General features: G+C 42.0%; 1 protein-coding gene across 2 annotated transcripts in view; it reads left to right on the top strand.

The window, feature by feature from the left end:
- The first annotated feature begins 1,877 nt into the window (after positions 1 to 1,877).
- The window catches only part of LOC148041895 (uncharacterized), a 34,023-nt gene continuing 20,133 nt past the window's right edge, over positions 1,878 to 15,767 (top strand). The window contains exons 1-4 of one of the 2 annotated variants that reach the window (XM_087683888.1): positions 1,878 to 2,914; positions 2,991 to 3,213; positions 3,287 to 3,437; positions 3,554 to 3,721. In XM_087683888.1, the coding sequence (XP_087540014.1) occupies positions 2,085 to 2,914; positions 2,991 to 3,213; positions 3,287 to 3,437; positions 3,554 to 3,714 (1,365 nt within the window). In that variant the 5' untranslated portion in view covers positions 1,878 to 2,084 and the 3' untranslated portion in view covers positions 3,715 to 3,721. The remainder of the gene's footprint in view (positions 2,915 to 2,990; positions 3,214 to 3,286; positions 3,438 to 3,553; positions 3,722 to 15,767) is intronic. The other variant, XM_087683890.1, reaches the window with a different exon arrangement.

The following is a 15,767-nucleotide window of genomic DNA, read 5'->3' on the forward strand; positions in this document are numbered from 1 at the left end:
CAACCTCGTAGAAGATTTTGCATTCGAAGGAATAATCACACTAGATTTTGATGGGTCGGGGATAGGCTGTGGTTCTGCGTAAGTCCCCAGCACAGTCTTCAAAAGCTTATAAGAATCAATGATAGTTGTAATTTTGAACTTCCACAAGGTGTAGTTTGTACCATCTAACTTGCCTTCGTTGAAGGTTGCTGGACAAATCCTCAGTGTTTGAATAGCCAGTATAGTAGCACCACCTCCTGCGCCGCTTCCTGATGCACCTAAACCGCTTCCGAAAGTCGACATAGTTCCTCTTTGCTGTTGAAGCCTTTACCTCTTGCGCACTCTTTGATCCCTAGAGCCCCCTAGGCTCTCATACCATGTAAAAATTTACATGATGTAGCAAACAGAATCTGAGAAAGAGATAGAGAGTATACAACAGATAAGAGGAGAATAAGTAAATTCTTTAGCCCCAAACAATTGATACAAAGATGGCTCTGTCCATCCGTGCGCTTCTATTGTGAAGATTAGATGGAGATCTAGATAGAAGATAGGTGAATAACTTAAGGCTAGTTGGAACAAATCTGACTAGGTGAAATACAGATTATGAAAACTGTGAAGGGGGTCATGATGGATGACCTTCCATATGCACCTGTGTTTGTTGACCTTCCATATGCACCTATGTATGTTGACCTTCCATGTGCACCTCTACTAGTTGGTTAGGGAACATTCCCTTTACCGTTGGCTAGGGCCCTTGATAACTCCCTTACCCTGCAACTCAATGCAATGTGTCTCGAGTTGTTACCAGTTTAACTACTTCATCTAACCCAAAGATTAAACTCACAATGGTCACCTTTTTGCCATTCAATCACATAGACCTCATCTGACATATAAGTCAAGACTTGACCAATATTCGGGCTTACATATGGCTTCTCCTCATAATGGGGGCCTTACAACTTTGAGCACTATGGATCATTGGTGGTACCTTATAAGGGTGGGGCATTGAGCATATTTATTAGAAGAGAGATAATTATAAAAAGAAGAGATAAAATTTAAAAGAGAGAGAAGATGAAGAAAAAAGGAAAAAAGAGGTGAGTGAGAGAGAAGGAAAAGAGAGAGAGAGAGAAGAAGAAGAAGAAGAAGAATAAGAAGAAGAAAAAAGAGGAAACAAGGGAGAGAGGGAGAAAAAGAGGAAAGAGAAGAATCATTTTTAAATTCAAATCTTTTTTGACATAGTTTTTGACGAGAGAGAGAGAGAGAGAGAGAGAGAGGGGGGGGGAAGAGAGAAAAGAGAAAAATAGAGAGAATAAAAATATAAAGAGAGAAAAAAGAGTGAGAGAGAGGAAAAAATGGAGAGAGAAGAAAAGAAAAAAGAGGAGGGAGAGAGAGAGGAAAAGAAAAATGAGAGAGAGAGAGAGAGAGAGAGAGAGAGAGAGAGAGAGAGAGAGAGAGAGATTAAAAATAGAGAGAAAAGAGAAGAGAGAAAAAGGAGAAATGGATTGTCAAGCGACGAGCACAACTTCGCTTGTTGTTTCACGCCTAAAGTTGTCACAAAGTGATCTAACGCTAATATGTATTAATATATAATGAAATTATATAATGTTAACTTAAGGTATATAATATTAATACCCACATATAAATATTATAATCTTTATAATTTATTAACATATAATTATAATTAACATATTAACAAATATATAGTATATACTATATATAGTGTAAATCTATAACGAATATATATCCTATAATTATAGCCAACTTATAATATGATATAATCAACATCAACATATATATATATATATAATATATATATATTTAAGGGAGGGAGAGAGAGAGAGAGAGGGCACGGACGCGCATGGGAGTCGGCGTATTTTGCGGGGGAGGCGAGGTGGGAGAGCACCATGTGGCCTCCGCAAAACCTTGTAATAACAGATAGAAAATGTCTAGGCTAACATCTTTACAGATGTGAATGTGACAGAAAAGGTCAGAGCTAAATGAAATGCTAGTGATGGTCGTACAGGAAACACTCCTTCCTCCTCCACATTTGCGGATGCACGAGCTGGGCGTAGGAGTTTGACGTGTATGGAACCAATGGGGCGCTGATCGTCATGAGGCTGTTCAAAGCTCTGCGATGCCGTGTGCGAAGGTTCTGTGCGCGGTTAATTCCATCGAAAGCGTCGGTTCATATTCCTGCTACCACCGGCACCAGGAGGAGGGCCACGGGGAAGAGGAGCTCTAGTACTGCATCAACAGTAGCAGCTCCTCCTAGGGCTTATACTGACAGCATCGGTGCCGCCAGCAGTTCCTCGCCCAGTAGCGGTGATGTATCCGATAGTGATCTAGCAGTTACCAGTCCTACCATAACCATAGCATCCTTCAACACCGCGCATTTTCAAATGGCATCCTCATCCAGTTGTTTAAAAACCGCCAATCGCGTCCAACACCGAGACATCCATCCTGTAGGCTGGGAACCTCCAGCACGTGGTCATCGGCATCGTCACCATGATGATCACGATCGCGATCATTTAGGTAGTCATAATCGTCGCCATTATCATCGTCGTCGTCATCATCATCATCGTCATCATCTAGTTAGTCAAATTGATCATTTGCCACAGCCCAGTGCTGATCACGTCAACTCCTCTTGGCACTCATTTTCGATGGCATTGCCTAGGAGCAGCACCCGCAGTACCTATATTGGTAATATTGTGGACATTCTTCGCAGTGTTGATGCAGACTTAATTGCACTCCAAAATGTGAAGGCTGATGAAGCTGACCACATGAGACCTCTCTCTGAGCTTGCTCATGCCCTACACATGTACTATGCCTTTGCTGAAACCTGGGCTCCTGAATTTGGCCATGCTGTGTTGTCTCGATGGCCCATCAAGACATCCCATGGTCACACATTACTGCCTGATGATGTTAAATGTTCAGACAGCAGGTATTTGAATCATGTCTTTTTGTTTACAATTTGTTACATCGTCATCATCTCTGTACACTGAAAATTGGAGAATTAGGTGCCGCCATAGACTCCTTCAAGTGGCTGTAGAGGTTCCTTCCCACGGCCAATTGCAATTGTGCACTACACAGCTCGACCACTTGGATGAGGATTGCAGATTCAGGCAGGCCAGGGCTATCATGCATGTCCTTGGCCAAGCTTCACCCCACATTCTTGCTGCAGATCTCAATGCCCTGGATGCATCTGATTACTCCACTGGCCGTTGGAGTGACATCACCAAGGTCAGATACGATCAGCTTCTTCATTTGTAGATCCAATTCATATCTGATCTGATTCTTTATCATGATTGATTAGATGAGACTTGCAAACGGGAAGTTACCTCCGAGGCAAGATGTGATGACATTTTTGAAGCAACAACAAGGCTACCGTGATTGCAAAGAATGTTGGGATGAAGCAATAATTGGGGATGATTATACACCCGTGGTGATTCTACCTCCTGGACAAGGTACAATAAGAGTGTTACAGATGTTCTAATTCTGCTAATGGACACTGGAAAACAAGGCTTTTGAAAGTTGGTGACTGCAATACAGACAACTTAGTGGGTGATCGTCATGTTTCCAGAGGTGGAGGGCACATGCAAGAGTGGGACACGTGTGGATTACATTTTGGCATCCCCTTTCCTACCTTATCGCTTTGTTCCAGGCAGTTACAGAGTTGTCTCCTCCAAAGGAACATCAGATCACCACATAGTGCGAGTAAAGATTGAACCTGCAGCATCTTGATCTAAAGGTCACATTTCTCTCCACATTGACCTTTCCACCTCTCTCAAAAGGGTCTCAAATGTGTCAAACTGCTAGATGTTAGAATGCCTCTTAAGTTTGCACCCGATAAGGCTTTGAGTGATAACATTAACCTTTTTTCTACTAGATCACATTTGGCTTAATTTTTTCAAATATTTATGCTAGTGGTGGTACTTGATGTCTGTCTACCACAGTTGTCCACTGCAATATTTGACATGGGGATACTAAAGGTTCATTAATCCATATTGAAGTGCTTAACTATGGGTTAAATGGAATTGACACTAAAAACTTAGGTGTAGGAAATCAAGTGCTTAGGCTTAGGTATCAGGTGAGAGTGAGCTATATATTCAGTTGGGAAACTTAGAATCAAGCTTAATTAGTTAGAATCTTAGGCTCAAGGGGTAAATGACCTAGACTTGGATATGTCAACATGATGCAATGTAGAAGCAAAGCAACAAGATTCAACAAACACAAAGATAACACATCAATAAACACAAATAACTCAAGGTACTTGTAATTGCATTCACTAGCATGCAACATGGCAAGTACAATAGCCATCCCCATCCTCAAGGGGGAGCAACAATGGTAGCCTCTAGTCCATGCCTACAACAATAGCTCTCACGCCCAATGTCTCCACAATGGGATGCTGAACTACACGTGTGTAAATGTGAAACCTCGGAGTAGTATAAACAGGTAAAACTCAAGTGGTGCCCCTCCCCCACCCCAAAAGAAACAATGAGAAGGAACAAAACCTATTGAATCTGAACAATATGAGATGCCAAAGTAATCTCTAGCACCCTCTCTCAGCCCACAGTCATCATTGATGCGGATAGGAAAAGATGCCCCAGGGACATTTAAGTAGCATGTGTTGTGTACTTCATTTACACCTCAATAAGAATGCAATTCAAAACATTGCTAGAAGAAATCACATGCCTTTCCCAAGGCCATGTAGCTGACCTCCAAGAATCCAAGAAAAGAGCCAAAGCCTCAGATTTTATTGTGCATAAATGATAGACCTAGCTTCAAGAAGTTTGTAAAGAAATACTCGTCTAATTATAATAGACACGATTGTATGACCAAAACACAGACTAATAAAATAACTCAATAGGGTAAGGGTAACTCTGAGACAATGAACATTGAAGATCAATGAAGGATAATGAATAAATACAATGCTCATGCAGTAAACACACTATGCAGCAGCCGGTGATCTGGAACCCCCATGTCAAAGATCGGCGAGCGCCCCCTTATCCAGTGGGTTGGTTGGGAGGCCGGCACAGCTCGCACTATCAAGACATGGTGGGAGGTCTCTGGAGTGACTTGCTCCCCCGATACAAGAGCCGATAGAGCCTGGGGAGGTATGGGCAACTAGGTTCTCACCAGCAGGCATCCCCCTACAGGTGGCAGGTAGAGTGGGCGGCGCCCCACACAGGACGTTCTTTGCAGTGCATGAGGGGGGACGTCTGGCCTTTGACAGAGGGCAGTAGGATGAGGGGATAGCTGCCCTCTTGTGGAGAAGGATTCGGGTGGTGGGCCTTCTGGGGAAGACATGGCGATTGGACCCGTATGTCTTTTGGGAGGAGCTCAGGGAGTGGCACCTTTGGATTTGGGAGGGCAGACCACTTTTCCAGTTGGAGTGGAATCCAGGAGAGTGGCTATGGCTGGCCATGGCGGTTGCCAAGAAGCCACCTAGGTTCCTAGAGTACATTGCCAGGATTGGCAGACACATACTGATGCAGGAGGATATGGATTAGGCACCGTCACGTAGCAGGTGCTGGGCGGAGCACAGCATCATGGAGCCTTTTCGACGGACTTTCTGGCACCGCATATGGGATAGCTGGAGACCGAGGAGGGTGTCGTATTTCTTATGGCTGGTGGCACATGGAGGCTTGGCGGTGGGAAGTTGGCTTGCCCAGATGCAGAAGGAGGAAGGTTGTAAGCGCTGCACATTGCCCCCATCCCCCCCAGACCGCCTTGAGAGGCTTGTATACATGATGTATTTGTGACTTTGCATCAGCTCCAGCTTGTCTGTTAAGCATGAACATTTTGTTGTAATCAGTTTTTTTGAGTAATATAATCAGCCACATTTTACTTGGAAAAAAAACACACTATGCAGGGTGAATACAAAACCTGGAACTCCTGTGCCTTTGAGACGAGGGCAGAGAGTGAGAGTTGAAGAGTGTGAGAGTGTGTTGTCCTCTATACGGATCCCAAAATGCAGTAGACAGGCTCCAAAAGTGTATGGCAGCAGCAAACACAGATCTGGAGAGTCTGGGCCAGTGCTGGACAGGTTTGGGACAGCATGAACAGTATGCAACAGCACAAAAGTGTCAGAAAGGTGTGGGTGGCTGCAGCAGACTGAAAGTGCAGCAGTAGATGGTGATCTGGCAGGCTAACGACTGGTTGGATGCAGTCATCAAAGGTAAGAACTGGTCGTACAGCAGCAAATGCAGCTTGGGGAGGTCACTCAGCTGATGGTGATCGGCTGTAAACAGCAAGGTCAAATCTAGACGAACCCCCCTCTCCCCGTTAGGCTGAAGTAGAACAGGAGGGAGCACCCACATCAATCCTGGGTAACAAGTATTGAAGAATTGGGTTGTTGACTGGTTTGGTCAAGATGGTTGTGAAATTATCAGCTAATTCTTTCCATAGAGTGGCTTCCATTGTTCCAATCACGACCTCAACCTTTATTATAAGGATGAGGGTGATAGGTGTCTTTGGTCATATTACATGTGGATGACTTGATTATTACCAAGAGTGACTCACAATAGGTGGATTGGACTTGAGAGGTTTTGCAACAGGAGTTTGACATGATGGACCTTGGGATACTACACTTCTTTCTTGGTCTTGAGATCTGTTAGCTAACACAAGGCATCTTCATTTTCTAGCATAGATATATCTCTGAGCTTCTTTTGGAGTTTGGTATGGTTGAGTATAAGCCCATTCCATACCCCTTGGACGCTTCGTCCAAGATGGTGACTATTGGAGGTCACCTTCCAGATGCTACTCAGGATTAGGTGTCTTGTTGGACCTTTGATGTGGCTTATCAATTCTAGGAATAAGTATTGAAGAATCGGGTTGTTGACTGGTTTGGTCAAGATGGTTGTGAAATTATCAGCTAACTCTTTCCATAGAGTGGCTTCCATTGTTCCAATCATGACCCCAACCTTTATTATAAGGTTGAGGGTGACAAGTGTGCTTTGGTCATATTACATGTGGATGACTTGATTATTACCAAGTGTGACTCACAATAGGTGGATTGGACTTGAGAGGTTTTGCAACAGGAGTTTGACATGATGGACCTTGGGATACTACACTTCTTTCTTGGTCTTGAGATCTATTAGCTAACAAAAGGCATCTTTATTTTCTAGCATAGATATATCTCTGAGCTTCTTTTGGAGTTTGATATGGTTGAGTATAAGTCCATTCCATACCCCTTGGACGCTTCCTCCAAGATGGTGACTATTGGAGGTCACCTTCCTAATGCTACTCAGTATTAGGTGTCTTGTTGGACCTTTGATGTGGCTTATCAATTCTAGGATGGATAGGGCAGCAACAATAAATGAGTGATTTTCTTCAGTTCTTCGCGAAGAAAGTCTGAATTTTCTCTCCTTTGCATTCTCTCTTATCTCCCAACCTTTCTACAGCCTTGCTCCGAAGATTATAGCATTAAGATCACTAGAGGTTGAGAAAATTTAAATTTCTCTGCTGTAAATCCTAATCTGCAGCAGAAAGTAGGGTTTAGCAGTAGCCTCAAGAAGCGTGCTAGAAATTGGAAGCTCGAAGACTTGGATTCAAGAAGGCTGAAGCTGTTTTTAGTCAAATTCAAGTGGAGGGACCAAACACAGACTAATAAAAGAACTCAATAGGGTTAGGGTAACTCTGAGACAATGAACATTGAAGATCAATGAAGGATAATGAATAAATACAATGCTCATGCAGTAAACACACTATGCAGGGTGAATATAAAAACTGGAACTACTGTGCCTGTGAGATGAGGGTAGAGTGTGAGAGTCGGAGAGTGTGTTGTCCCCTTTATGGATCCCGAAATGCAGTAGACAGGCTCCAAAAGTGTGTGGCAGCAGCAAACACAGATCTGGAGAGTCTGGGTCATTGCTGGACAGGTTTGGGACAGCACGAACAGTATGCAATAGCACAAAAGTGTCAGAAAGGTGTGGGTGGCTGCAGCAGTAGATGGTGATCTGGCAAGCTGATGACTGGTTGGATGCAGTCATCGAAGGCAAGAACTGGTCGTACAGCAGCAAATGCAGCTTGTGGAGGTCACTCAGCTGATGGTGATGGCTGGAAATAGTGGAAACAAGTTGGAAAACTGCCGCCAGAAGCTATATGTAGGAGATGGAGGGCTAGATGCAAAGGCAACTTTCTTAAACCATTTTCAGCAATTTCCAGCCATTTAATTAATTTTTAAAATTAATTAATTCTGAAAATTAATTCAATCCTTAATCCATGCCCAAAAAATTGACCTTGCCCATCCAAAAATTAATTGGCTAGGCCATTTGCAACCCAAAGTGGTCCCATGCATTAATTGTCACTTCGACAAGCATTTATCCATTAATTAATGCCTAGTCCCTAGTATCACCATTGACACTTAATGGCCAATTAATGGTCCTAGGGGCAAACTGACACGAGAATTCACCTAGAATCTAACAAGTGTAACTTGTTACAACTTTTGCCTTTGACACCCATCTTTTTCACAGGGTCCTTGGGCCTTCAATTGTGAAAAAGTAGCTTGCACCTCACATGTGCAACACATGTGCATCTTTTAATTGCACATTTGATTAATCCTTTAATCAAATGTCAAATATAACATAAGCAAAGTATCAAATTTTCACAATGGGTTCCTTTGGTTCTGGTCCTATGTATGGTTTTAGCAAACTTACATGAAAAGCATTGTGTATTTTCCAATGAGCAGGAAGCTCAAGTCGATAATAAACTTCATTTATTTTTTCAATCACTTTAAAGGGTCCAAAGTATCTACTGGAGAGCTTTGGAAAAGATGAATTTTGACCGGAACCTTGTTTGAGCCTGCTTTTATCAAACTTTAGCAAGACATATTGACCTTTTTCAAAAGCCAAAGGTCTTCTTCGTTTATCTGCTTGCTTCTTTTGTCGCTCTTGGGCAACTTTGATAGTGGCTCGAACTTGATCCTTTGTGGTTTTTAAATTTGAAGCAAACTCATTAGCAGCAAAAATCTTATCTTTAGTGCGAATAATTGGAGGAGGAATCACTTTACCCTGTACTATTTCATTTGGAGCTTTCCTTGTGGATGAGTGCACTGTATTGTTGTAAGCAAACTCCAATAATGGAAGATATTTCTCCCATTGTGACTTATGTTCACTAACATAAGCTTTCAACATATCCAAAAGAGTAAGATTCATCACCTCTGTTTGGCCGTCAGTTTGAGGATGAAAAGCTGAGGAGAACTTTAAAGTGGTTCCCAAATTCTCAAATAAAGCACGCCAAAAGTTACTTGTGAATTTGGAGTCTCTATCTAAAATGATCTCAGAAGGCATACCATGTAATCTGAAGATATGTTGAATGAAAAGTCTTGCAGCTTGTGCGGATTTCAATGTTTTATGACATGGAATAAAATGTGATTGTTTGCTGAATCTATCAATTATGACCCAAATCATATCATGACCTTGAGGTGTTCTTGGAATTCCTGAGAATAAATCCATTGTGATAGATTCCCATGGATCTTTGGGCACTGGAAGAGGTTGCAACAAACCTGGAATCTTCTGCCTATCATACTTGGATTTTTGGCATACCAGACAAGCCTCAATGAAGTTATGAGTATCTCTTCGTAATGTTCGCCAATAAAAGTAGTGCTCAATTGCACTTAGAGTGGCTGCCCTTCCTCTATGCCCTGCATAAGGGGGTTCATGACTTTCTTTAAGCACCTTTTGTCGAACAGGAAGAGTGACACAAAGGCGATTGTTCATGAGAAGGTAACCGTCTTTGATGGAATAATCTGGATGAGAACCTCCTTGCTGTAAATTTGACCAAATTGCTTTTCTCCACATCATTTAGACGGCGGCTTTCAAAGGCTACGGCATGGCCTTCTTGATTTAGCACTGTACCAATACAATCACCGCAAGCATTTGCTTCCATCACAAATGGTTTTACCAGATCTGGAATGATAAGAACAGGTCCAGAAGTAAGAGCTGTTTTCAGCCTTGTGAAGGCTGCCTTCTCTTTTTCCTTCCATTGGAAAGAGATCTTCTTCTTTGTAAGGTCATGAAGTGGAGAAGCCGTATGTGCAAAATGCTTGATGAAGCGGCGGTAATAAGAGCATAAGCCAAGAAACGATCGCACCTCATGTACATCATGAAGATGAGGCCATTCTTGGATTATCCTGATCTTTTCAGGATCCATCTGAATCCCTTCAGAAGAGATGACATGCCCAAGGTAATTTATTTTATGCATGAAAAATTCACTCTTTTTACCATTTACCAAGAGTTGATTTTGTTGAAGTAATTGTAGAACAATTTCCAAGTGTTGATGATGCTCCTTTTCATTCTTGCTAAAGACAAGAATATCATCAAAGAAAGTACCGACATATTGTCGATGCTCTCTAAAGATGCGCTCCATCATTCGATTAAAGGTGGTTGGTACATTGGTTAATCCGAAAGGAATCACCAAGAATTCATAAAGACCGTATGAAGTGTGGAAAGCAGTTTTATGTACATCTTGTGGTATTACCCTAATTTGATGATAACCACTCTTTAGATCAATGCAGCTGAAAACCTTTGAGCCTCCTAGACGATCCAAAATATCGTCAATTCTGGGAATAGGAAACCGATTCTTCACGGTGATTTTGTTGAGGGCTCGATAATCAATACACATCCTGAATGTGCCATCTTTCTTTTGAACAAGAAGAACCAGTGAACAAAATGGTGAGCTACTTGGCCTAATTAGCCCACGGTTGAGTGGGTCTTTGACTTGCTTTCTGATTTCTTCTTGTTGAGGAGGGCTCACACGGTATGGTGCTATATTAGGAGGAGAACTGCGCGGGATAATATCAATATGATGGTCTTCTGGCCTTTCTGGGGGAAGCTGATAAGGAAGATCTTCCGAAAAACAATCTTTATACTTTTCCAAGAGCTGAAGTCGCTCTTGGTTTTCAGCATTCATATTATCTTTTACATCAGTGACATAAAGCAAACAACATTGAACACAATCCTTAATTGCTCTAGAGACTTGCATATGGCTTACCATAGGTATGGTGTCTCTAGAAACTCCAGCTTGGATCTCGTACTTCTTGCCTTTGTTGGTGAGTTCTACCTTCTTTTTCTGAGAGAAGATGGTTGAATCTACTCTATGATTCCAGGGTATGCCAAGAATCACATCGCAACCATCAAGGTCTCCGATACAGAAGGTATCTTCGTCATTGTAACCTTGAATTTGAAACTTGAGCTTGCCAATGTAGGGTGTCACAGTCTTCACTGTGTCACCTTCATCAGCATTTAAAGCTTGGCGAACTTCTGCCGGAGTGTCCATCTCTTCATTCTTTAATCCAAGCTCTTTAGCTAATTGCAAGGAAATGATATTTTCATTCGTCCCAAGATCTATCAAGAATAGTGCTTGCTTACCTTGCAACTGTCTCCAAGCTTTTAATAATTTGCGCGTCTCTGGAATGTGAGTTGTGTTTGCAACTACATCACTGATAGCATTGATTTTCACTGGCGACTTAGGCTTGTTGTCAGAAACCTTGCTTTGTCCCTTGTTTGGACATTGCTTCGCTATGTGGCATGTTTGTCCACATTCAAAGCACTTCCCTTCTTTCATGAAGCATTGCTTTTCTTCTTCGGAAAGTTGCTTTGCTTGTGGGTATAGATTGGAGCGAAATTGAGGAGCATTAGGAGGTGCATAGGGCTTCATCTTCTTTTGATTTGATGGCTGCTTTTGCCGCTGTTTTTGTCCTTCATTTAGGGTTGAATACTCCTCATCATCAGCTACTCTGTTCTTATCATTCTTTTGGAATGATTTGTTGCCATTGTGCTCTATTTTCCATGTCTCAGCATGGTCAATGAGTTCCCTAAGACTAGAACAATGATAATGATTAAGAGCAGTACGAAGTTTAAAATGCAAACCTCCTTGAAACTTCCTAAGCTTTTCCGAACTGCTGATCTTCTTGAAATGTTGGACCTTCAAAAGTAGCTCCCAAAATCTCTTGGTATAGTCACCAAGTGACTCATTTTTCCTTTGCCAAAGCCGATCCCATTCCATTTTTACATCTCTTTTGAAATGAACAGTAAGAAATTGGCTTTGTATCATGCGAACAAAGAACCACCATGATTTTGGGGCAGCATGATCATATTCCAACCCCGTCCACCAAGTATGGGCTAAGTCAGTTAAATGTAAAGCTGCAAACTTAATCTTTTCTTTTTCTTTATACTAGTCACGACCATACAAAATTTGAAATTGACGAATAAACTTCAGAAGAAGATCAGGATTTCAGGAACCATCATAAATACTGAACTTGATCTTCTTTTCAAGTTGAGATAGTGACTTAGTCTTCTTCTTCTTCTTATGTCTTCGTCCATGCCCGGATCTTGAGGTTGAAGATGATGAAGTGCTTGATGGAGATGAAGATGGAGACGAGGATGAAGAATGTCGACGCCTTTGACGATGATGAGGTCTTCCACGAGAAGGGTGTGACTCTTCATCACTAGAAGAGGGTCCATTAGAGTAGGCACCAGATGACTTTGAACAAGAGGATGAGCTTCGACGCGATCTCTTTCTTTGTCTTGAAGTAGAATGGGTCTGCCTCTTAGAAGTAGTTGGACTTCTTGATCGGCTCCTTTCATTGGTATGGCTTTGTCTCCTTGAAGCAGATGGGCTTCTTTCCTTAAATTCTTTGGGATTCTCAACTTTTTCTAGTTTGAGAAGTTGGTCACGAATTTGCTGATTCTCCTCTCTAAGACTTTGAATGGCTTGAAGGATAGCACTCGACTGATCCATTGAGATTCTTAAGAAAAAAAAAATGCTCAAGCACTCAATGCAAGGGCTGAAAACAAGCAAACTTATAATTGTAAGCATTACTAGTGTTGGGGTGAGGACCGAGCCAAAGCTCTGGTACCACTGTAAACGCCCCGAACAACGTAGTATGCTTAACAATTATGATATTCGCTTGTTTTCGAGATTTAATATAAAAGAGAATGAACACTTAAAGCTGAAAATGAAAATTACTCACAACATTACAGCCATGAAAATGTAAAAGTAATGGAGACAAGATTGAGGGTTGAAGATGGGCAACCCTCCCCCGAAGGAATGTATTTCTGCTCAACCCAAGTCCCTTAGGGAAGAGCTAAGTTACAATCAACCTGAGAGTGAGGAGAAGTAATTCTCACTCTCACAAGATCATGCAAAGATGTACAAACACATGCATTATCTATTATGCAATGATAAGAACTGATTTCTTTACAGTATGAGAGAAGAAAGAGGGGAAATCAACCTTTCTTCATCGTTGAACAGTAGTACATGGATAGGGCTTGCTTCTTGTTGCTAAAATGGAAGAAAGAGCTTGAGAAGGAGGTGCTGTAATGAATTTACAGGCTTGCTGTCCTGTAAAACAGCAGTGATAGAAGAGGGAATATGGAGGAATTTGATAATGGAGAAGTGGGGGATGATGATGGGGATGGATGGGGCCAGTTTGTGGCTATCTGTGGGTGCTGTACATCAATTTACAGCAAAGAAAAATGATGCTGAATGAAGAAAAACGAGCTCTTATTTATAGGAGAGGGAAGAGCTAGTACAAAAGGGGAAAGTGGAGTAGCAGAAGACAAGTGTCCAGCCACATGTCATGAGATGTGACAAGTGGTGGGACACTTGGAAACTTGTGTGACAAGTGTCTTGACACTTGTCTCTTCTCTATGGCCTTCCTTTTTGGGCTGAATACTGTCAAGAATAGAAACAACCAAATTTAGTAAGCACAGTCAGAGTACAGAACTTACTATTTTTAGAATGACATCCCTATTTTTTAGGACTAGCATTTTTAGGCTAATTCGAGGCTCCTAAAATTTAGGGACCTCCTAAAATTTAGGGATCTCCTAAAATTTAGGGATCTCCTAAAATTTAGGGACCCCCCAATATGGGTGTCATATGAAAGCTTTTTTCGTGTACATCGCAAAAACGGTATCAGAATCTTCATGTGACTTTCCTATGCAAAGAAATATTCATTTCAAGCTTTCAGCCCACACATGCACATTATACAAGCATTTCATGATCATGCCATCTTGTTGATTGTAACCGTCTGTTCTGGTGGATCTAGCCCACACTTCAAGGCATCAATCTTTTCTGTGTGCGAGTCTAACCCTGATATGCGTGAGTTCTGGTCACAGGCACCCAATCGGGCCATATAGGTGGAAGTGTGAACTATCTTTTCTCTAACCCACCGCGTGGGTCCACCATAACCTGTGACCACTCATCAATGGCCAGCTCCAATGCACTTTTCTTTATATCTAATTAGTGCAAAGGAAATAAATTTAATAAATCATTATATAGACAAATTAATGAAAAAGGATATAAATTCTGTTTCTATAGAGTTGTGACACTACATGTCCGACTTGCCTAGAATTAAATGCATGCATTTGGCAACTGCTGGAAAATGTCCAAACTGACAAGAAATGCATGTAAAATGCCCAGAATCTGATGTATAGCACCGTACGCATTCTAGGGATGACCAAATCTATAACACATTCAACCTAGTTGCATATGCACAACGCTTGTGCACAGATTTAAGTGTCCAAGGAGCATTAAGTTAAAAACTTTAAGAGCCCATGTCCAAAGACCATTAAGTTAAAAACTTTACGAGCCCACGACATCTCGAGTCCAATAGTACTAATAGATTCTAGTTGCCTAAACCCTAAAGTGCCATAAACATGTTCACATTGTAGAGCCCTCTACCTAACCCAAAGAGTGTGTTTACACTACAAGATGCTTTAGCTATTGTAACACTTAGGATGTGTTCACACCTAGTGATCCCACTGGCGACACAGACCCCTCTTCGCCCCCAATCCCTCCATAAGACTCTCTTCACACACACACATACACACACACACACACACACACACACACACACACACACACCCCCCCTCCCCCTCTTAGCCTGGTCACTCACTTGCCTCATTCCCCCCAAGCTGTAGCTTCCCTCGCACAAGGGGCACCCCTGCTAGCTCACCTCGTCCATAGTCTACTTTCCCTCGGCACACTGCTACTAGTTCTATGGCAATGCCAATTCCTCACACTTTCCCTCACCACACACAACTTATGATATAGAAGTTCTTCTGTGGTGGCCTGTGGTTATACATGAGAGTAAGTGGACATGTAGAGTTTCCACTTTGCCTAGAGGTGGGGATCTTTGTGGATTGTAAATTGAGGGGTAGCAAAGCCCATGTACTTGTGAAGACATGGTAGGGTTTGCACTGAGGAAACATAACATGTATGACCAAGACTGAAACATAAAAACTTAAAACTCAAACACAGAGACAGATACAAAGAGAAGAAAATCTGAAGTGAATGAATGCTGTAAATGAATGTAAGAGTGTACAGAATGCTCAAGGACAGAGCAATGCTGTGTCGGAGAGTAATGTCCACCGGAGATAGATCCCTAGTACTTTGACCACCAATCGGAGATGAGAGAGTGGCGAAGAATGAAGGGCAGCAGACTGATCACCAAAACATAGCAGTTGGAGGTTGAAATTTGGTAAATGCAGCTGTGGCCTGTGGTTATACATGAGAGTAGGGGGATATGCAGAGTTTCCGCTTTACCTAGAGGTGGGGATCTTTGTGGATTGTAAATTGAGGGGTGGCAAAGCCCATGTACTCGTGAAGATTGCTAGGGTTTTCATTGAGGAAACATAGCATGTACGACCAAGATTGAAACACAAAAAGATGAAGGGCAACAGGCTGATCACTAAAACATAGCAGTTGGAGGCTAAAATCCTGTAAATGTAGCAATGACCCATGGTTATACATGACAGTAGGGGGATATGCAGAGTTTTCGCTTTACCTAG

The sequence above is a fragment of the Lygodium microphyllum genome, chromosome 1 (assembly GCF_053477565.2).
Source record: "Lygodium microphyllum isolate KBCC chromosome 1, Lygodium_microphyllum_v1.1.10, whole genome shotgun sequence".
In the NCBI taxonomy this organism is placed as follows: Eukaryota; Viridiplantae; Streptophyta; class Polypodiopsida; order Schizaeales; family Lygodiaceae; genus Lygodium; species Lygodium microphyllum.